The sequence below is a fragment of the Exserohilum turcica genome (assembly GCF_000359705.1).
Source record: "Exserohilum turcica Et28A unplaced genomic scaffold SETTUscaffold_7, whole genome shotgun sequence".
Classification (NCBI taxonomy): domain Eukaryota; kingdom Fungi; phylum Ascomycota; class Dothideomycetes; order Pleosporales; family Pleosporaceae; genus Exserohilum; species Exserohilum turcicum.
Genome location: NW_007360288.1, coordinates 1471484 through 1492212, shown reverse-complemented (window position 1 = coordinate 1492212; position 20729 = coordinate 1471484). Strand labels below are relative to the sequence as shown.

General features: G+C 53.6%; 7 protein-coding genes across 7 annotated transcripts; 4 read left to right on the top strand and 3 right to left on the bottom strand.

Moving 5' to 3' along the window:
* Positions 1–545: 545 nt before the first annotated feature.
* Positions 546–2763, top strand: SETTUDRAFT_34911 (uncharacterized protein; the record flags this gene model as incomplete). Its single annotated transcript, XM_008031936.1, has 5 exons — positions 546–685; positions 760–876; positions 936–1125; positions 1182–2277; positions 2327–2763. The coding sequence occupies 5 exons, from the start codon at positions 546–548 to the stop codon at positions 2761–2763; spliced, it is 1980 nt and encodes a 659-aa protein (XP_008030127.1).
* Positions 2764–3905: 1142 nt separating this feature from the next.
* SETTUDRAFT_98206 (uncharacterized protein) lies at positions 3906–5880 on the top strand (the record flags this gene model as incomplete). Its single annotated transcript, XM_008032269.1, has 3 exons — positions 3906–4537; positions 4599–5649; positions 5731–5880. 3 exons carry the CDS (start codon positions 3906–3908, stop codon positions 5878–5880), a joined length of 1833 nt encoding a protein of 610 aa, XP_008030460.1.
* Positions 5881–6761: 881 nt separating this feature from the next.
* SETTUDRAFT_23409 (uncharacterized protein) lies at positions 6762–7538 on the bottom strand (the record flags this gene model as incomplete). Its single annotated transcript, XM_008031869.1, has 1 exon — positions 6762–7538. The coding sequence occupies one exon, from the start codon at positions 7536–7538 to the stop codon at positions 6762–6764; it is 777 nt and encodes a 258-aa protein (XP_008030060.1).
* Positions 7539–13086: 5548 nt separating this feature from the next.
* Positions 13087–13984, top strand: SETTUDRAFT_97015 (uncharacterized protein; the record flags this gene model as incomplete). Its single annotated transcript, XM_008032268.1, has 2 exons — positions 13087–13545; positions 13613–13984. 2 exons carry the CDS (start codon positions 13087–13089, stop codon positions 13982–13984), a joined length of 831 nt encoding a protein of 276 aa, XP_008030459.1.
* Positions 13985–14473: 489 nt separating this feature from the next.
* On the bottom strand, positions 14474–15751 carry SETTUDRAFT_122395 (uncharacterized protein). Its single transcript, XM_008032267.1, has 2 exons — positions 15173–15751; positions 14474–15113 (listed from the first exon to the last, which is right to left on the bottom strand). Exons 1-2 carry the CDS (start codon positions 15703–15705, stop codon positions 14702–14704), a joined length of 945 nt encoding a protein of 314 aa, XP_008030458.1. The 5' UTR covers positions 15706–15751; the 3' UTR covers positions 14474–14701.
* Positions 15752–16763: 1012 nt separating this feature from the next.
* Positions 16764–17891, top strand: SETTUDRAFT_165610 (uncharacterized protein). Its single transcript, XM_008032266.1, has 2 exons — positions 16764–17291; positions 17357–17891. Exons 1-2 carry the CDS (start codon positions 16782–16784, stop codon positions 17834–17836), a joined length of 990 nt encoding a protein of 329 aa, XP_008030457.1. The 5' UTR covers positions 16764–16781; the 3' UTR covers positions 17837–17891.
* Positions 17892–18068: 177 nt separating this feature from the next.
* Positions 18069–19399, bottom strand: SETTUDRAFT_181376 (uncharacterized protein). Its single transcript, XM_008032265.1, has 4 exons — positions 19114–19399; positions 18765–18839; positions 18536–18613; positions 18069–18433 (listed from the first exon to the last, which is right to left on the bottom strand). The coding sequence occupies exons 1-4, from the start codon at positions 19370–19372 to the stop codon at positions 18216–18218; spliced, it is 630 nt and encodes a 209-aa protein (XP_008030456.1). The 5' UTR covers positions 19373–19399; the 3' UTR covers positions 18069–18215.
* Between the last annotated feature and the right edge of the window lie 1330 nt (positions 19400–20729).

Here is a 20729-nt window from a genome sequence, read left to right as displayed (position 1 = left end):
AATCCCGAGGCGCGGCGTTGGCTGCGTGCGGTGCAAGACATTCGGTCCCGTTCACCGCTCGGGAACTGGGCCTAGCGCCGCAGCGAATTAGTTTGTGCAGGGATTCTCCAGCTCAACACCGCCAGCAGCGGGCGCCCAAACTTCGGAAAGATTCGCTGTTCCCTCCTCGCCCTCTTCTCCCCAATTGTCAAACTCCGTCTCCTGCGCTGCCTGACGCCCCGGCATTGCACCCATAAGGTGAGCCGTCCCTCTTCTGGCCGTCGCCGACTCCGCTCCAGCTCCATCCCACCCTCCAGCCCGCCCCATTCCGCGTGCCTGGCCCTGCGAGCTTGTCGGTGCATTTTTTTCTCCTGCCCTTCGTCCCTCCCTTGCAATTCCCCCTCCCCTCCCCTCCCCTCCCTTCCCTTTGTCCCCCCAGCCCGCCTGCACCGCTTGCCTGCCTGCCTGCAGCTGCACCACTTACAAGAAGCCGGGCCTTACTGACTCTCTTCTCCCACCCAGAACCACACTGCAGCTTCACCCACGCACACACACACACGGCCACGATGCCCTCTACAGCGCCACCCAGCGGGAGCGATGGCCTCTCCGCCAACGACAACATCCGTCGCTTCGCCGCGCCCTCGAGGCCAATGAGCCCGCCGGCCGCCCACACACTCTTCCACCCAAAGACACGATGCTTCGTCTAGTAAGATACACACAGACACACACACCCCGCCACAAAGGCTGCAGCAGGGCACGCGACTAACAACATGTCAACAGCGGACTGCAGCCCCGTGCCGTGCAGGGCATGCTCGACTTCGACTTCATCTGCAAGCGCAAGACGCCCTCGGTCGCCGGTATCATCTACACATTCGGCGGTCAATTCGTCAGCAAAATGTGCGTGCCAAGCAACCACAATCGACATTGCATGGCCATTGACTGACAGTAATCATCAGGTACTGGGGAACCAGCGAGACGCTGCTGCCTGTGTACCAGACCGTCGAAAAGGCCGTTGGCAAGCACAGCGACGTTGACACAGTCGTCAACTTTGCCTCGTCGCGTTCCGTCTACCAATCCACCATGGAGTTGATGGAATTCCCCCAGATCAAGTGCATTGCCATTATTGCTGAGGGTGTCCCCGAGCGCGTAAGCAGCCGCCCTGCCCCGCATTACTACGGGCACAAAAGACTGACGTGATCTAGCGTGCCCGTGAGATTCTCCACGTTGCCCAGAAGAAGGGCATCACCATCATTGGCCCCGCCACCGTTGGTGGCATCAAGCCCGGTGCGTTCAAGATTGGAAACACTGGTGGTATGATGGACAACATTGTTGCCTCGAAGCTGTACCGCCCCGGCTCCGTTTCCTACGTGTCCAAGTCTGGAGGTATGTCCAACGAGCTGAACAACATCATTGCCAACACCACCGACGGTGTGCTCGAGGGTGTTGCCATTGGTGGTGACCGGTACCCTGGTACCACGTTCATTGACCACGTTCTCCGATACCAGTCGGACCCCGACTGCAAGGTCATTGTGCTGCTCGGTGAGGTCGGTGGTGTTGAGGAGTACCGCGTCATTGACGCTGTCAAGTCTGGCCAGGTGACCAAGCCCATTGTTGCATGGGCCATTGGTACCGTTGCTGGTATGCTCAAGACCGAGGTCCAATTCGGCCACGCTGGTTCGTTTGCCAACTCTCAGCTCGAGACTGCGGCGACCAAGAACAAGACCATGAGGGAAGCCGGCATCTACGTCCCAGAGACGTTTGAGGAGATGCCCGAGACGCTTGCCCAGGTCTACCAGAAGCTGGTCAAGGACGGCACCATTGTGCCCAGGCCCGAGCCCAACGTTCCCAAGATCCCCATTGACTACTCATGGGCACAGGAGCTGGGTCTCATCCGAAAGCCTGCCGCTTTCATTTCGACCATTTCCGACGACCGTGGCCAGGAGCTTCTGTACGCCGGCATGCCCATCTCCGACGTTTTCAAGGAGGAGATTGGTATCGGTGGTGTCATGTCGCTGCTTTGGTTCCGCCGCCGCCTGCCCAACTACGCTAGCCGTTTCCTCGAGATGGTGCTCATGTTGACTGCCGACCACGGTCCGGCTGTCTCGGGCGCCATGAACACGATCATTACCACTCGTGCTGGCAAGGATCTCATTAGTGCCTTGGTCTCTGGTCTTCTGACCATTGGATCGCGCTTTGGTGGTGCGCTCGACGGCGCTGCTGAGGAGTTTAGCAAGGCTTTTGACAAGGGTCTCAGCCCTCGTGACTTTGTTGACACGATGAGGAAAGAGAACAAGCTGAGTATGTGCATGTGACAAGATGCGGAGTTTCAATGGCTAACATGTCGCAGTCCCTGGTATTGGCCACAGAATCAAGTCCCGCAACAACCCCGATCTTCGTGTCGAGCTCGTCAAGGAGTACGTCAAGAAGAACTTCCCCAGCACCAAGCTGCTCGACTACGCGCTTGCTGTTGAGTCGGTAACGACATCCAAGAAGGACAACCTCATCCTCAACGTTGACGGTTGCATTGCGGTCTGCTTTGTTGACCTTGTCCGCAACGGCGGTGCTTTCTCCAACGAGGAGGCTGAGGACTACCTGAAGATGGGTGTGCTCAACGGTCTCTTCGTTCTCGGCCGAAGTATCGGTCTGATTGCTCACTTCCTCGACCAGAAGAGGCTGCGCACTGGCCTTTACAGGCATCCTTGGGATGACATCACCTACCTCCTGCCTTCGCTGCAGTCTGGCGGTGCGCCAGGTGCCGAGGGCCGTGTTGAGGTTAGCCTGTAGAATGGCGATTGAAGAGATGACGAAGGTGTATCTGGTTCCAGTCGCTTGATGGAGGACCCCAAGTAGGCATTTTGAGCGTGGTAGACCAAGGCCTCCCACTGCATCGCAAGGCCATTGTAGCAATACCCGCCCGCTGTTGGCGGAGATATATATTTTAATGTCAAACGAACAAGCAACCAAACTTGATGGTGTGCAAGACAAGCCTATTTCAACCTTGGTTTGCCGGCAGTGACAAGATATGTTTATGCACACGTTGCGCTATGTGAAAAATGGGGCTTGTAGATTGTGCACGCTCGGCCACAAAGCCACGGCTGACACGCAGGTACTATGCAGTCCAAGGAAGTCCCTTGTTGCACAGCATACAGGATAGTATTTTCAACTGTGCCTGGCCTTGTCGTTCTCCCTTGACCAGCGTGTCGGTGGTGGCGTCAAGAAGGGTTGACGTGCATCGGGTACTAGCTGCATTCGGTATAGCGCCCATCCGCTTCATGGCAACGGTCAACCCAGCTCAGGACTAGGGTAGCATCTACGTACTTTCCATGGCGCAGCAACCAAGACCCAAGAAACTCCGTCAATAAACTCCGTCTGACAGAGGGGTTGTAAGATGCGATCTCCGAGAGACATGTCGCTGCCAATGATCGCATATTCCATCGTGCTAGTTTGGCCGCCTTGCAACTGCAGACCTCCCTATTCTTCACGCATGCGACTATAAAGGTCGGCTGGACCCAAGTACATCAATGTAAGCCTGCACGCTTGGTTCACTTGAAAATGGAATCGCTAATGTGTGCTTAAGGTGGTGCAGCCCGGTATCGTACCCCGCTCTGGTCAGCATAATGAACCAGCAACTTTATTTCCGTCGTACCCAGACTCCAGACCAATAGACAGTCTCGATATTCGTGAGCCAAGAGCTGAAGACTTTGTGATTCTGACGTGCGGCCTTGTCTCCGTGCCGGTTCGTATTAAAGCGGCACAGAAAACTAGCTTTCTGCGCGGTATCAATACGAATAAGTAGACATGTCATCCGGAACCTGGGGAGTGACCTAGGTTCAGCTTCGTCGCTCGTGTTCCTGTCACTATCCAGCAGCGCCGCCGCCATACTCTGGTGTTGAGGCACACACTGATCCAACACGCTATACTTGACCATGTTTGTGCGCACTTCAATTGCCGCTTTGGCTTCAGCATGGGTTGCCGCAGCCCAGACTTCTTCCCAGAACACCACTTACCGTACACATGCCGCCTTTGCCTTTGTGCGCACGGGAGAGCGAACCCCCTTCCTCAGCAATGGTCCGCAGACACTCACAGCACTTGGCGCAAAACAAATGTACACGCTTGGCGAGAACTTCAGAACCAGGTACATTGCTGGCGACTCGCCCCAGAGGCTCGGGGTCCAGCGCATTGCAGGACTGTCGGTGGATACCATAAACAATGATCAGATCTGGGTGCAGACACTGGACGAGCCGTATCTCATAGCGTCTGCGCAGGCCTTCATGCAAGGCCTGTATCCTCCTCGCAACAGCTCCACCGGCCAACTTGCAGATGGAACGTCTGTCGACTATGCCTTTAGCGGATACCAGTATACCAATATCCGGAGTGCCAGCCAGTCAGACCCAGACTCGAGATCCATCTCTGGATCGCTGAACTGCCCTGTGGCGCAAACGGCTGCGCTGAACTATTTTAGCTCTCAGGACTTTAGAGCAATGGAGTCGGCAAATGCGGATTTGTTCGACAAGTTGGACGTGAACTGGTTCAATGGCACACTGCCGCAGTCGTTCTTGTGCGTGAACTTTTCACTCCCAGCTGTGAAATATGCTAGATAAAACTGACTGTGTCAACAGGGATGCGCGCTCTGCTATCGAAATTGATGATTACCTGTCGTACCAGTATGCACACAACTCGACCATGTTTGAGCTTCTGTCCGCCAACAACACCAACCTCACGGGTGTCTACGCCCAGCTGGGCTATCTCGCCGACCAGATTGCGTGGAACGTGTACGGCAACACGTCTTCGTCGGCGCGCGCCTCCAACAACCAAGCCATCAGCGGCAAGACGCTCGCAGGCTCCCTGCTCAACTCGTTCCGGACGCGTATCGCCTCGCAACTCAGCCTGAGCGACGGCGCCTTGGTCACGCCTTCACCACCGCTGTCCCTGTACTTTGGCGAAGAAGACGCTATGATCAGTCTCGCCGCACTGCTCCGCCTAGACACGCAATCCCCCTACTTCCGGACTATCCCGTCTTACAGCTCCGCCATGATCTTCGAGCTCTTCAGCGTCTCAAACTCCACCACTACCGACGCCACACAGATCCCCACCGACCCATCCGCCCTCTGGGTCCGCTTCTCCTTCCACAATGCCACCGCCGCACAAAACAACCCCCAACTCACCGCCTACCCCGTCTTCGGCAACGGGCCCTCCAACACGGAGATTCCATGGACGGAATTCGAGCCTCTGGTCGCCGCCATCGCTGTAAGCGGCGTGGCACACTGGTGCGACATGTGCAGCAGCGAAACCATTTTCTGCACCGGCGTCCAAGACTCCAGACCCGATTTCCCAGATGCACCGTACGGCGGCAGGAGACCGAAGAAAGGCGATGACGATGATGATGATGATGATGACCGCCGCGGCTTCAACGCCAAAGCCAACGCCCTCGCTCCCGCCGTCGCAGGCGTCATCGGCGCCGTCGTCACGCTCGTCGTTGCAGCACTCGTCTTCGCACTCCTCATGCTCTGTGCCGGTCTGCGCTTCCACCGCGTGCACAAGCAAACCCCCAATCTCAATTTCCTCAAGCGCAACAAGCCTACCACTGCTACACTCGGCGGCTTCAAGGGCTCCGCGAAAATGGCGTCAGACCCGGATTTGGCGCTTGCGCAGAACGGTGCTGCGATGCCGGTTACAGATGCTCCTCCTCCTCCTCTTCCTCCTCCTCTCGTTGGTGGTGGTGACGCTGTTGCTGGTGCGGGAATGATGCAGGATCCGGTCAAGAAGGCGGGACACGAGCGAGTTGGTAGCTGGGAGTTGAAGCAAAAGGAACTTGGTAAGGATGTTGGTGAGAGGAACAGGGAGAGTCTGGATGCCGATGATGTGGTTCCGAGGGCTGTTGAGCCGCGGAATGGCGTTTGAATCAAAGGGGGACTTGGGGCAATATTGGTAATGCTGTTGTCTGATTATTTTTGTGATTTTTTATTGTTCTCCTTGTTTTTTTTTCAGTGGTGATGATGGTGATAGTGATAGTTGACGTAAGTAATGAAATACACGAGACCTATGTATGCCATCCATGCAATGCTGTCTTAACCCCGCTGCCCTAAAAAAAAACACATATTTTTCCCTTACATGATACATGTTTGACAATCTGGTTCTCCGCACTAGCCTTTTCCAATGCTGTCAAATATCTAGAAAGAAACATGTGTGTGTGTGTGTGTGTGTGTGGACTTTTGCAATACGAAAACTAAAGACTTTTGAGGAGAGAGAGAGACAGAGAAACTGGATAAGTATGAACCGGTCAACTTTTTTTTTATTTCGTTTTCTTTTCCGTGTACTTTATTACCGACAAAAAAACTCTGCATAAAACATGTCAACGTACACTACATGGCTAACTAAGGCATAAACTGCGTTTTCTCTCTGTCTTTCTCTGTCTCTTCATCCTGGTATTTCGTAATCTGACCATTGCCACGTGATTTCCGCTGAGGACTTCGCAAAAAGGAAATCGGAAAAAAGGAAAACGGGGAGAAAAAAAAAGTAGAGAGATAGATTACCTCCACCCCCTTTTTTGTTTACAAACAAACAGAATAGGTGCGGAATAAAAACGCCAAAAATGCTACAGGATGAAAAGACTCCGTCTCACACAAAGCGACTCAAACCCGTGGCTAAGGAATCACCGAGAGTGTTCCAGTCGAACACTTGTGGAGAAAGTCTCTGGGATAAAACCGAAAGAAGAAGAAAAAAGTCCCCTCGCTGTATTATGTATCGACATGAAACGAAGGAGGAGCGGCATTTCAACTCCATCATGTCAGAAGCTGTCCTGCAATGCCCAGGGCGACTCCAGCCGTCATGATGTAATCGCGGCAGGGGGCGCGCCAAGCGGCATTCCGGGTTCCGTCAAAGGCCTGGCATGCTTCGACAGTCAACTGGGAGCAGCCCAGGCTGCTGAGGCTGGAGCAGATGCTCTGGGCCGACGCAAGGCCGACGCTTGGAATGGCGGTAATGGTGGCCCCGCCATTGGGAGCGGATATGGTTATACCAGCGGCGCCATTGGCAAGAGCACTTGTACAACTTGCAGCATCACTCTGGCAGCTTGTATAAGCGGACGAGCAGGCAGCTGCGTCTTTGTAAGTTGTCGGTATGTACGGGAAGGGGTAGAATTGGTTCTGTACCGTGCTGCCGTGGTTCGCGCCATTGGTTTGCTGTACAAAGGGGCCGTTGGTCGTCGTCGCCGTGACAAAGGGTACCGTTGCCGTGGGGCGGCCCGCGCCGAGGGCTCCTGTGCAGGCGGCGCCTTGGGGACAGCACGCTACGTGGCCAGCTTGGTCAGCTGAACAGACTGCTGTTCGGGGGCAGCACAGTCCCGGAGCTCCCAGACCCGCGCAATTGAAGTAGTTGTTGGCGCATGCGTTGCCTTGTCTCTTGAGGAGCTCCGGGTTCAGTTGTGGCGGGGCCGTGGGCATCAAGTCGTATACATTGGCCTGCTGGCCTGCGACGGCCGGCTCAAAGTTGGCGAGGACGTCGGGCGCAGCGAGGGCGGCGAGAGGCGCCAGCAGCACCGGGGCGAGCGAGGGGCGCATATTGGCAGAATAGGTGACTCGGTCGGGGTCGACGACGTGGTGTGGAGGAGAGGTGCGGCTTGCGCCAGGAAGGGCTGTGGTGTTGTCGTGGGGGACCGATGGAGGTTGCTGGGGCGGTTGGGTTTATCGATATAGAGATGGCTGGGAGTACGAGCTATGGAGCGACAACGGGCGGGGAACCAAAGTGTATGGCACCGGCTACGCGTACGCAATTGACAGCGGTGGGAAGAAATACGGGCCGGCAAGACGGTATGGTTTGGCCAAGGTAGACTTGTGGGTGAGGGTATGAAGACCGGTGTGGCTGTAGTGTGTCTGCCCAGCCGTGATCCGTTGGCACGGTGACGTAGATAGTCTGATTGGCTCACCGCCAGGCCCGACGCACTGCAGCCAGCAGCTGCACACACCTCAGGCCCCGCCGACCGTTGTATGCCCTGATGATCTTTTTCCCTACTTGCGCCCGTTCTTTTGGCGACCTTGTCCCAAATGCGACTCTCTTCAGCTTGTTGTAGCTACTGCGTACATACATGCCATGCGCGGCGCGGCGCCTGCATGCAAAGTTGCTTTAGTGCATGTCAACCGCATGCTGCGCCCCCATTACGTATACCGAGGATTGGCAACCACGTGTATGTCGCATAAGGCCGTGGTAGACGAAAAGAAAAAGAAAACTGTGTCGTGGAAGGGTTTCGTATGTGTTGTTCTTGGACGGCATGCTTCCAACACTGAAGATGAGCCGAAACGGACATGCTACGCTTGGGAGATCGTTGCAGCGCTAGCTGCAGATTATAGTCAAGTTAGTTGGATATACCACGCAAAAGGAAAGGTAGGGGAGAAGTACTTGTTAGCTAAATCAAGCGCTAATCTCATACCTTTTGGCGTACGAGTGTTATGTAAACCTGTGACTTGGTGTTACTGTAGTATGCGGAGCCTAAGCCGTGCGATCAAATAGAGCTGCCAAGGATACAGAACAACTACACAGTCCTCAAGACCGATCTTTCGTATATATTTCCTCGAGTCTAGTTTTCGTCCTAATTCATAATCCATATCCTAGATTCTTTCCTAAGCTGATTGTCTCTCCACCACAATACCCATCCACGCTAATGCCAACTTTTCAAAATAAAAAACCAAATCATACGCCGCCTAACCTAGGTATGCCTCTGCAGCTTAGCCAAAGACCCCTAAATCGCACACCAACATTCCATCACGATATGGACACTATTCTTCAACAATCGCCAAACAATATAGGACACCCTCCGTAACAACTGCTACGTTCAGCCGGAGTCGAGTATCCGTCGCAATTGCTATGGCATCCAGCACAGCCCGTCTGGCTTTGGGGAGCTAGTAGCCAAGTTAGAACAAGATGATATATATCGAGAGAGTGTATTTATGTATGTATGTATGTGCGTGTGTTGTGGAAAACAAGTCATACCTCTTGCAGGCAGTACATGAGCGTTCACAGACCCTAGCAGCACACACCCCATGTACAGTACCGAGACGTTGAAGAAGAACCGCATGATCGCTGTGTATGGAACCCTACAAACCCTATTAGCTCGACAATCCAGTCGCAATCAATAAAAATGTATTACTTACTTGGTAAAAGGTTTAGTTAATTTATTGCTACTGATGGGAATATACGTAGTAAAGGGGGGGCGGGGGAGGATAGTAAGTACTTAGTAGGAGGAAATCAAGCTTTGGATTGACTAGAGGGAATAAGCTCATCAGTTGATATAAATACCTGTAAATGCTTACCTCCTGTAAGTACTTGACGCATGATTACGCGGCTAAAAAAGAAGGGAACCTCCGATCATAAATCCGAAGCTAACCAGCCCTATCAAAAGATAAATGTACGTACGTAGCACTCCCAAAATCTCCCACCACTAGGAACCCATCTCACCCATCTCACCTAGCAACACACAAGGGGGGGGGGGGTTATGCCAAGTATAACGCCCCATCTAATGGCTATCAGTGCTAGCTCTACTACTTTTATCATCTTGGGACTGATAAAGTTTCCTGAATATTAGGTGATACGATACACAGTACTATACACTCCTGTAAAAAAAAAGGGGGGGGGGTTAAGTAGGAGCCCTTCGGACAACTGATTGCGGACCTTACTTATCCGCGAACCCCGAGGGCCGGGAGGCGCCGGAAGCTTGTTGTATGGATGGATGGTAGGATATATGTACGTAGCTCGTACGATCAGGGACATAAGAGGGGATCTTAGCGATGAATATTTTCTGGCTTATGCATTTTAATACTGGCCTGGCCTGGCCTGGTCGTTGTGATGTTGCTTGTATGAATAGATAGCCTTGGCGCGACTAACTCAAGACAGAGAGATTCCTACAACTACTATCTTGGCAGATTTTGTTATAGCCAATCATAGTAGCTTTCTGTTGAGCTTTTTTTCTCTGGGGATTTGGGCCCCTGAGTAAGTATGCGGAACACGTGATTCATGCATGGTACGTGATTACATTCAATATACAGCTTTAGCAGCAACCAACACCTTTATTGTAGAAATGCTCACCAAGCCGCGCGTATTTAAGATGCAGTGTACTTTTCATCTTAGTCTTTTGAATAACTTGCAGTCTATTTCTCCGTCTGTCCTCTCACCAGCAGAGTTGGCCCTACTACTTGCGGCTCCCCATATCCGAACATGGCTGCACACGCCTCACTTGGCTTCCAATGGAAAATCATGCCAGTGAGCCACCAACTCTGACTGTTGCTCTGCAGCTCGACTTCAATACGTGCACTGGTGTTCAGAGCTACGTAGTCGAAGCTCTGCGTGAAGAAAACCCATTCGGATATCTGCCAGGCAGACAAACCAAAATGCTGTTGAGCGAGGAAAGACTAGCAGATCAATGCCCAGGACAATATAGTAGACTGTCGGTTTCCGCAGGCGAGAAACTATACTGGTTGCCAAGAAGGGGGGCCGGAATACACGTGGTAAGCGGCACTGCGAGGTTGAGCAAGTTTGCGCGCATAATACATACATAATAACATGCGCCGGCCACCCTTTGTGTCTCCCCATCTTTAAACGATTACCTCCTCCTCAACAGACGAAATAGAGTTTCTTGCCTCAGCATACATGTCGAATTGTTGCTGTCACTCAACTTACAACTACTGCTCGCACTCCTCTGGTGCAGTTCATGCCACCCGTGAACCGCATCTGGACCTAGGCTCCGGGTTCCCAGTAGACGCTGTCTTCGTGTAGAAGCAATGGATCTATCCTCCCTTAATGGAGTCGACATTGGATATGGCATGACCTGGAATAAGACGACGCTCTGACGACCACGTGGATGGCAGAAGAGGGGAAAGAGCTATTGAAGAGCCAGGGAAACAAGGCGACCAAGGCTGTACTATTTGCTCTGCAGGGCAACAATGGCGATGGGATTCCGCGCTCGGTACCATTAACCAGATAACGACGTGGCCGAGATACAGTCCGACGCCACCGCCAGCTTACACCAAGACAACGTTCTCCTCCTAGTACAATCGAGATTTCAGGGATGTGGAGGTAATATCGCAGTCTTATGCGGCAGAGACGTGCATCGGCCGGAAGAGTACAGGAAAGAGCATGACGAGGCTGCCCGCGGGGACTTGCGAATCGTGAACAGATCGTCGTGCGGTTCCTGCATGTTCTAGGCCGAGCAACGAAAGCCGAGATTGGGCAACTCCCATGTCGACAAAGCCAACCAAGATATGTGCCGCATAAGCACGACGTTGTCAGCACTGGCCCAACAATATGGAGCGGGCCGTTTAGCCCGATTAAAGGCTTTGGTAGGAGAGGGTAATGGCGCATCCGGTTTGGCCGAACCTAGAGATAAGCCGACACGTAGGCATAGTGCTGCACAAGAGTAGATCGACATGGAGCAGAAAGGTGCGGTAGCGGTGTAGGCACAACGACTAACACAAACACAACTACCCACCAGGTCAGTGGGCACATTTCGGGTGTGAAGAACAAACTTTGCCTTTGCCACGGCGCCGGACGAGCCATGTCTCAGGCAAAAGCACTCAAGTTGCTTGTACACAAATATAGAGGTCAAACCCATGTGGGGCGGCAATCAACTAACCCTGACAGTAGTTGAATCATATGCATGCGACGGAAACAATCTCAGGTTGGAAGAAGCATGGCGAGCGTACAGGGATATCGAAGCTGTCAGCCAAGACTTGGTACAGACGGGTGCGCCGACCATTGCTAGTGGGTGTCGTGCCGCGATTCGCCACAAAGCCAGGCTTGAGACATGCTAAGGCTGCAAGACTTGGGAGAAGAGGTATGTGCGTGTGTGTGATGGACGTCGTCTTGTGGGCGTCCAAGTTACAATTTCGAGCCAGGATGCGCAACCCTGCCTCGTTTAGGGAAGAATGTTGGATCGACATTGTACTCAATCTCCCAGCTCATCTCGTCGGCCACGACGCCGCAGCCGTCATTGCCGTTGGGTGGATTGTTTTTGGCAGCGTCGAGTAGGCTCAAACTCGTGCCTCAGGATGATGCAGCCCAAAAAACATCTGCAACGCTGGCTTCAGGAACACGTGTTTGGTCTATTTCCATGGAGGGACCAAGCGCGCGAGATCTTCGCGCGCGCCGACTGCGGGTTTGCCCAGGGCTCGGGCTAAGCGGGTCATGGCACGGCTGTGTATGGAGTAAATTTGGACGGGTTCCAAGGCTGAAGGAAGCCTTTAGCGCGGCAGTAGGGCCTGGCAGCTGTCGCGTAGCTGGGCATGCGGCGCGGTGAGGGGCTCCAAGGGCGGGCTGGCAGCCAAACGTGTGCGGGCCAAAGAAGAGGCGGGCGTGCGGGCAAAAGGACGCGGCGCGGTGTGAGAGGATGCGAGTTTGTGTGTGAAGGAGTGAGTAGGAGGAGGGATGGCTGGAGGGCTGGAGGGGTGACGCATGGCAGGCTCCAGCACCAGCGCAGATGCAAAAGCCGGTGGATGGGAATTCCCCACAGCTCCAGGGCTAAGCGGTGGCCCCGGCGCCAGGAACGAGGCCCACCCCCGCGGCGATTGGCCAGCAACGCGCCCATGCGTGCTGGCGTTTCGAAACCTTCGAGCGCCCAGCATAAGCACCACGACAAACAAAATGGTTTCAAGCAGAAAGACGCCGCCGTGTGGCAGGGCGGTCCTTTTCGCCCGCAGCCCACCCAGCCTCTGGCCCTGCTGTGCCTCAACCCACCACGCTTGTATATAGCTTTGCACGCCCGGCCTCTGTCGCCCTCCACTCTCCCCAGCCTCCGCCCTCGCACTGCTCATCAGCACGAGTTACTGCTACTGCCTAGTCCTAATACCCGGTATGTTGCTTCTTCTCCCTCCTGTCTCTTGGCCAAATATAAGATCCACCTGCTGCTGTTTCTCTTTGAGGGCCCAGCCACTGGGTTGCGCCTTCCCGATTCCTGTACCCCTTCACATAAACACACTTGGCACTTGTCACTCAATTCCATTCACGTGCCCTTGCCTACAAAGGGCACTGCTTTCCCACCGCCACAAGCACTAACCCGCCCGGCCAGACCACCACACGCACTCGTTACCAGCAATAGCAATCCAGCAACAAAACACCCACAAGATGCTCGTCTCCCTCGTCTCCCTCTTGGCCGCGGCCTCTGCCGTCACCGCCCAGACTAGCAACGCACCCGTCACCACCGACAACCCTGCTGGTGCCAAGTACGTTGCCACACTGCCTACCAAGGACGGCAGCAGCCTCGCTGGCTCCATTGAGGGCTCTACGGCCGACGGCGGCAAGGGCGTGCGCTTCAACGTTCACTTTTCTGGTCTCCCTGCTACTGGCGGCCCTTTCATGTACCACATCCATGCTAAGCCCGTTCCGGCCGACGGCAACTGCACGGGTGCTGGCGCTCACCTGGACCCGTACCACTACGGCGAGGACAAAAAGTGCGATGCCAGCAAGCCCGAGATTTGCCAGACGGGCGACTTGAGCGGCAAGTACGGAACCTTTGAAGGCAACACATTCGCCGCCAGCTACGTCGACCTGTACTCTTCGACCTCGCCTTCCGACCCGGCTTTCGTAAGTTCTTGCTCTCCTCCCAACCATGTGTAGAGTACCCCTGCTAACGCAGCTATTTTTTTTTTAGTTTGGTGGTGTGTCGTTTGTTCTGCACTTGGCCAACAAGACGCGCATCGGATGTGCCAACTTCCACCTCGTCTCAGACGGCGAGACAAGTTCGTCTGCTTCCTCGTCCCCAGGCTACCCCACAGGCTCGATGCCCGTCCCCATTGCGAGCACTCCTGTGCCTGTCTCGACCCCGGCCTCTGCTGGCTACGCCATGCCTACTGGCTACCCCATTGGCAACGGTACTGTCGTTGCCCCCTCGCCCACCGCCAGCAGCCCCTTCCACTCGAGCTCGCCCAGGCCCTCTGAGTTCCCCGGTGCTGCCCCCAAGTTGGCTTGTAGCGCAGGTGTCCTACTTGCTGCCGCTGCCGCTGCCGCTGCATTCATCTTTTAGATGAACTTCATCACGCACAGTATTTGACGGAAGCGAAAGATGCAACACACACACACACACACCTTTGCATGTGGGAGCTTTCTTCTTCTTTTCCTTTGATTGTTTGCTGTTCTACATTTTTTTCACGATTGTCATTGATACCACCAGATGGGAAGCATGAGGTTTGGGTCGTCGTTTGCTCTTCTTTGCCCTCATCGTAATAACGACGACGGCTGAGGATGGGGGTGGGGGAGGGTGGAAATGAGGGATAATGTTTTGGTGACTTTTGCATCTGTATCCCAGAGGCCATGGACTCTCTGCCCCATCTTCTTCTTCTTCTTTTTCTTTTTTCCCTCTTCTTTTTTTTCTCTCTCCAATAATGTAGTTTCATAATAGGTTCAGATAGGGAAATGAAAACGCAGAAAGAGATTTCTATTCAAAAAAGAAAACATTCCACTTCTTTGCCAGTGTTGCCTTTTTTGTGTCCAAGGCCCGGTTTTTGCTTGGGTGATCGTTGCATGCAATAAATAAAGTAAAGTAAAGTAAAGCTAAGGGTATTATCAGATCCAGCCACTGTGGATTCCAACGGCTTTAGCGCCGCGACTACACCGTTGCAGCCTCCTCTCTCTCTCTCTCCCACTCTGATTCAAACGCAGCATATACATGAAAGAAGATGAGCCCCCCAAAAAAAGAGAGATAGAGTAGTATCAGAAAAAAGAAAAAAAAGTTCTCCCCAAACTAGGTCCTGTGATCCAAATGCTCGGCTTCATCCTCACTATCCACATCCTCTCCGCGCGCCGACTTCTTAAACCTTGGCTTATCTTCCGCAAGTGACAGGGCGAGTTTGCGCCTCTGATAGCCTCTGCCCTGGTAATTGGCCAGAAACTTTTCAGCCGGTTCAAACTCGCGGAAGCGCACTGTTACGATGCCGTCGGGCTCCTTGTCGTAGAGGGTGCAATTTGTGACTTGGCCATATTCCTCGGCGGCCTCGCGCATTTCCTCTTTGATTTCGAGGTAGGCTTCTGGTTCGGCGTCGAGCTCGGCGGGGGTGAAGGCGTGCTTGATGATGACGACTTTTGCCCATTTGTTCTTCTTGGGGGCAAATGCCTCTGCGACTTCTTCTTCGTTGTCGGACCACTCGTTGAGTTTGCTGCGAGAGTAAGGTTTTGCGTTAGTCATGTAATGCAGCGTCGACGGCAGGAAACTTACCGGTTCAACTCTGCTCGGTTGCGCTCCGACGCCTTTCGGTCTTTGCGCGTCAGCTTGGCGGCAATCTTGTCGCCGTCGCGCTCCTTCTTGTGCTCGAGGCTCGCGGGCTCCACGCGAATGGTGCCGTTGGAGTAGTCGCCGGGCCGCAGCACGTAGTCGTCCATCATGTTGACGGCATTGGTAATGGCCTCCTTGCGGAAATATATCACCATGGCATTGCCCGTGAAGCTGGCCGTCTGCTCGTCCATGTACATTTTGATGCGCGGCTGGCCGTCTGCGCCCTTGTCAATGATGCCGAAGCGCGAGAACTCGTCTTCAATCTCCTTGGCCGTCGTGTCCGGCGGCAGGTTGGAGATCCAGATGGCCTTGTTTTCCATGACCTTGGGCTTCTTGTTGGCATCGGGCTCCTTTGCATGCTTGCGCTTCTTGCCGTTGGCGCCCGTGGGCGCGTCAGAGGCGGCGGCGGCGTCGACAACGGGCGGCGGCGTGCCCGAGTGCGCCCTGTCGGCTGCGACGTCGCCGGGCTCGCTCATTGTCGGTATGGCGTGGGTGCGGACAGGCGACACGGGTCGAGGGCGCAAAGGGGCGCTGGCCTTGGATGAAGTGTGCTCGTTGCCCATCAGACGTGAAGCCAAGGCCCACGATAGTCGAGGCCGGCAGAAAAGTCGGGCGGTGACGTGTGGGGCCGTCGCGGCGTGATCGAGATGCGCGTCGAGGAATGCCCACCAGCCCGCTCGCGTGATCCGCTATTAGAAACACCATGTTTCGGTGGAATGCCTCGGGAGCATGACTTGCACTGCCGCCGCCATGCTTGGCCAGAGGGTGATCTGCACAACGCTGTGCGAGAAGGAAGGGCGACTCGACTTGCGAAGACGTGGGGTCGTCTACAAGATGGGCTGTGTGAAGCCTCGGCTGGAGAACGCCTTGCAGCTGAATGACGCTGATTACGGGCGAGGATCGATCGAGTCGGGTGGTGAACTGGTCATGCACGAAGCCCAACTGGCATGGGGATATTAAAGCAGGGTATGTATGGCCTCTCACCGGACCTGCGACGGGCGGCAGAAATACTCCGGTGCAGAGGGTAGGTCAGTAAGTAAGTTCTGGCCTACAAACTATGCCTGGCTAACTCGATATGCCAGGACTACAGTATCGCATCCAATACATTCTTGAAGTTTTCAGATATGTATAGTAAACAGCCAAACCTCCCCATCAATACACTCGGGCTTTAATCGCAAAACACGTCTTCGCCAACACAGCTGCCGCACTGCCGCACTGCCAACAGCCCACGACCCAGCGCGCGCAAACCACCAGAAGCGGCATAGTCGGCAGCTTGGTAGCCACGGCTTGGCGCGCAGGGTAAGCTTTCGATGGCGCTCGATCGCAAGCCCCGCATGTGACGACTCAGGGATCAGGCACTCAGCGCGGTAAAACAGACATCCGAAGCATCTAGTGTGCGACACACGACACCTCATACGCACCAGGGACTCGTCGTGATTCCCAAGCCCCACCCGCCTCGCTATATAACATGTAGCCCTGGCCATCAGGTACATTGCCCAGTTTTGTGGTTCAGATTCCTTTTTCTCGTCGTGCAGCGCAACTGATATATACCATGTCTCTAGTCGATACTCTACTCCGCCCAAACATGCGGGATCCTCTCCCGCCCCCATCGCTGCTTGTGCAGGCAACCAAGTCGTTTGCTGACAGACTCGGCCTGACGACGCTGCCTTACCACGTTCACGAGATCCTGCTTGGCTTCCTCGGCTACCACTTCATCCTCTACGTGCTTTCGCCCGCCGTGTCGCGCCTCGTCTGCCCAAAGACATACCATGGATTCGACAAGCGCACGCGTTTCAACTGGGACATCCACTGGGTCTCTATGATCCAAGCCCTGTTCATCTGCGCCGCCGCGCTGTGGGTCATCATCAAGGACGAGCAGCGCCACGAGATGGACTGGAGGGGCCGCCTCTGGGGCTACACGCCCGCCAGCGGCATGGTCCAAGGTTTCGCAGCCGGCTACTTCCTATGGGACCTCCAGATATCCGCCCAATACATCAACATTGCCGGCACCAGTGCGCTGATCCACGCCATTGGCGCCTTAGCCGTAACGTGTATTGGCTTTGTAAGTTTGCGCCCCAACGGTTTCACCCCCCCAGGCACCCAACTGACTCGCTAACGCACGCGCAGAAACCATTTGGAAACTACTACGGTCTCTCCTTTGTGCTCTACGAACTATCCACCCCTTTTCTCAACGTCCACTGGTTTTGCGACAAGCTCGGCATGACGGGCTCCAAGCTGCAGCTCTACAACGGCATTGCGCTCCTCGTCACCTTTTTCGGCTGCCGCATCGTCTGGGGAACCTACCAGTCCATTATGATTTACTCGGACATTTACAGGGCCCTGACCATGTCCCACGCCGACCCCATGAGCTCCTTGTTGGAAACCCAGAAATGCGATGCCACAAGCACAAACAACAGCAGCATGGGCCTCGACGACCCAGGAAACTGCTCCATTGGCGATCTACCCATGTGGTTGGTATGTGTGTATCTGGTTGGCAACACGGCGCTGAGCATGCTCAACTTCTTCTGGTTCAACCAGATGATCAAGGCCGTGCGAAAGCGCTTTGTACCTGCGGATGCAAAAGCCCAGGCAAAGAAGAGCCAGTGATTCGGAAATGAAATGTTGCATGTGTCTTGAGATGAGTTGGGGAAATGGATCTAAGAAAGAATAATGATACCCTGCTTTTTTGTAATAAAATGAACATATCGAATGTGGCTGTTGATATATGGCTTGCAAACAGAACTTAAGCATTGTTCCTTTAGAGAGAGAGAGAAAGAAAAACATATCACTCAATACTGGGATGATATCAAATAATGAAATACTAATTGCCATCTACTCATTTATTACCACTTATTACTCTACCACCACTTATTTCTTCTCTGCTACGTCTTCAATCTTCATATCCATATTTCATCATACTTGGGAAAAAAAATACACATACACACACACAACTAACCCACCCACTACACTACTTACACTACTACACCTACAACTTGGCCCCCTCACCAACACACATCCTCTCCAGCTCAGCCCTCAACACACTCCTCATTTCGCCCGCGATCCTAGCCCCCTCATCGTCATCCAGGTCGTCGCGCTGGCCGCGGCCAAACATGGTCCAGCTTTTATTCTTGATCTCGGGCATGCTGGCGGGGCGCGGGATGATGTGGAAGTGCACGTGGGGTACGACTTGGGCGGCTCTTGCGCCTGTATTATTGCTGAATGTTAGAAATTGGGGGGGGGGGGGAGTAATTGGATGGATGGATGGATGGATAGATGGAAGGTAAGAAACGAGGAAGAGAAACATACCATTATTCTGAACAATATTATAGTCCGTTACACCCGTGACTTTTGCCACTGTTCGCGCGAGAATCGGAAGCCAGAAACCTGTTCAGCCAGGAAAGAAAAAAATCATCATGTTAGCGCTGAGTAACATCTTAATTCATATACAGGTAGTGGTTAATTGTATGCGAGGTTCTTTGTCGTAGATACAATGTGCAAGGTAATGGAATAGAGGAAAACAGAAGAGAAAACTTACCCATTTCCCTACTTTCCACCGCCTCCATCTCAGCGACTTTGACCTTGTGCTGGCGCGTGGTAACGAGTAAATGGCCTGGGGAAGAAACCAAAGGGTATTAGCTTTTTTTTTCTCTCTCTCCTTGTTTCTGTAATGTTCGTGTTGTATCTGGGTCTTTTTTTTTGTGTACCACCACCATCATCAAGCAAATCATATACACACCCCTTCCTTGCTCTTTCTCCAAAAGGACTCCAAACCAGGCCTATCACACCCAATATGACAACTTATCCACTTCAATAATAACAATACAAAAACAAGATAAGAAGAGAAAAAAAGGGGGGAAGAAAGATTGGCAAAAAAAAAAACTCACCACCCGTCATTGGCAGAATATCCAAAAACGCCACCACATCTCTACTTCTGAGGACGACAAAGCTGCTCGGACTAGTTTTAGTCGGCTCCGTCTCGTCGTCGGCAGGAACACAGCTGTGCAGTTCATCCTGCTGCTTTTCGTCTGCGCTGCGCCACAGCGAGGCCGGGGCGGTGCTGAGGTCCGGGGGACAGGGATGCGCGGCGGCGATGGTGCAAAAGGGACAGGCTTCTGGGGGGTAGTGGACGTCTATTTCTTGCATGGTTGGCGAGGGTTGGTTTGTGTAATGTGGGTGTGTTGTGGGTGTGTGTGCTTGGCTGGATGGGTAGCTGGGGTAGCTGGGGTAGCTGGCTGACCGAGTGGTTGGTTGGCTGGTTGGCTGGCTAGCTAGCTGAGCGGTGGAGGAAGTCGTAATTGGCAAAAAGAAAAAGAAAGAAGCGCCCAATACCGACAGAGGTTACACAAGAGATCTCTCGTGCACAGTATCCAGGTAGCTCTCTCTTTCTCTCTCTCTCTCTCTCTCTCTCTTCACCCCGTCGCAGTCGCTCGTCGATAGTCGCTCGTTTTCCTGCGCGTCGTGTACAACCAACAGCCCAAAAATAAAGTCACGTTTTAAAGTTTCACCAATCACACATTTGCCGCGGGTCGTTGTTGTGTTGTCATATACACACACACATACACACCCTTCCCAATCAAAACAACCCGATTCCCCAAGGTAATGGTAATAGTAACAGGAACAAGAACAACGTGAAGAAAGCCCGATGAAAAAAAAGAAGAAAAAAAATAGAATCTTAAACAATGTTGGTAAATAGGCCTCTAGCAAACGTGCTCCAAAACGCTGCGATCGCAGTGCAGTCAGCTCTTTGTCGATGGACTGAATAAAAAGGGTATAGCGTCGATGCTTGGGCCGAGGCAGAAGGTGCAGTGATCTCAGGCGGACATGAGCGTTTGTGAGAGAGAAGTTGACCGATTCGATTCGATTCGATTCGATAGAGTGAGAGTGAGACAGACAGACAGAAGTGGAGGGGCGGGGAAAACGCGACTCGATGACGGCGTGCATGGTTGGCTGGGGGGAGTTAGTTAGCCGGTCCAGCCGGCTATTATTGTCTTGTTGTTGTTGTTGTTGTTGATTTGCTTTTCGCCCACCAACCCATGGCCTATGCGTACGGTGTGTGTGTGTGTGCGTGTGTGTGTGAAAGCGCGGTCTGGACGTGGCGTGTTCGTGCTTGAGGGAATATCCGGCGTGTGCATAAAAACGCCTCTGACGTGTCGTGTTGCTTTCGAGCCGTGGACGCGGGCCTTCGCGCAACACACGCGAAAAGCGCGGCGCCGAGGTTAAGCAAGTACGTGGGGGAACGCGAAACACCAAAATGTGGCTGGGAACAGCTCAAGGGCCTGTCATCTGTAACCATGACGCGACGTCGAAGCATGCCAGACTTCAGACTGGCCTTGTAATAGGCTCAACCACTGATTCCCAGGCACGACAGAGAGTCATTTAAATTTCTGCTCCATTTGGACGCGAAACAGCGCCCCATCTACACTATTCGTACACCCTGACCGTACCCTCTCACATGTCCTGTGCCAGTGACCCTGTTCCCTACCCCGCATATACAGCCACA

Excerpts from the sequence above, each read along its gene's own strand:
- SETTUDRAFT_122395 (XM_008032267.1), bottom strand. The coding sequence starts at position 15,705 with ATGAGCGAGCCCGGCGACGTCGCAGCCGACAGGGCGCACTCGGGCACG. Across the intron at positions 15,114-15,172 it reads AACCGAGCAGAGTTGAACCG|CAAACTCAACGAGTGGTCCG; the intron begins GTAAGTTTCCTG and ends TTACTCTCGCAG.
- SETTUDRAFT_165610 (XM_008032266.1), top strand. The coding sequence starts at position 16,782 with ATGTCTCTAGTCGATACTCTACTCCGCCCAAACATGCGGGATCCTCTC. Across the intron at positions 17,292-17,356 it reads CCGTAACGTGTATTGGCTTT|AAACCATTTGGAAACTACTA; the intron begins GTAAGTTTGCGC and ends ACGCACGCGCAG.
- SETTUDRAFT_181376 (XM_008032265.1), bottom strand. The coding sequence starts at position 19,372 with ATGCAAGAAATAGACGTCCACTACCCCCCAGAAGCCTGTCCCTTTTGC. Across the intron at positions 18,840-19,113 it reads TATTCTGCCAATGACGGGTG|GCCATTTACTCGTTACCACG; the intron begins GTGAGTTTTTTT and ends TTTCTTCCCCAG. Across the intron at positions 18,434-18,535 it reads TAATATTGTTCAGAATAATG|GCGCAAGAGCCGCCCAAGTC; the intron begins GTATGTTTCTCT and ends GCAATAATACAG.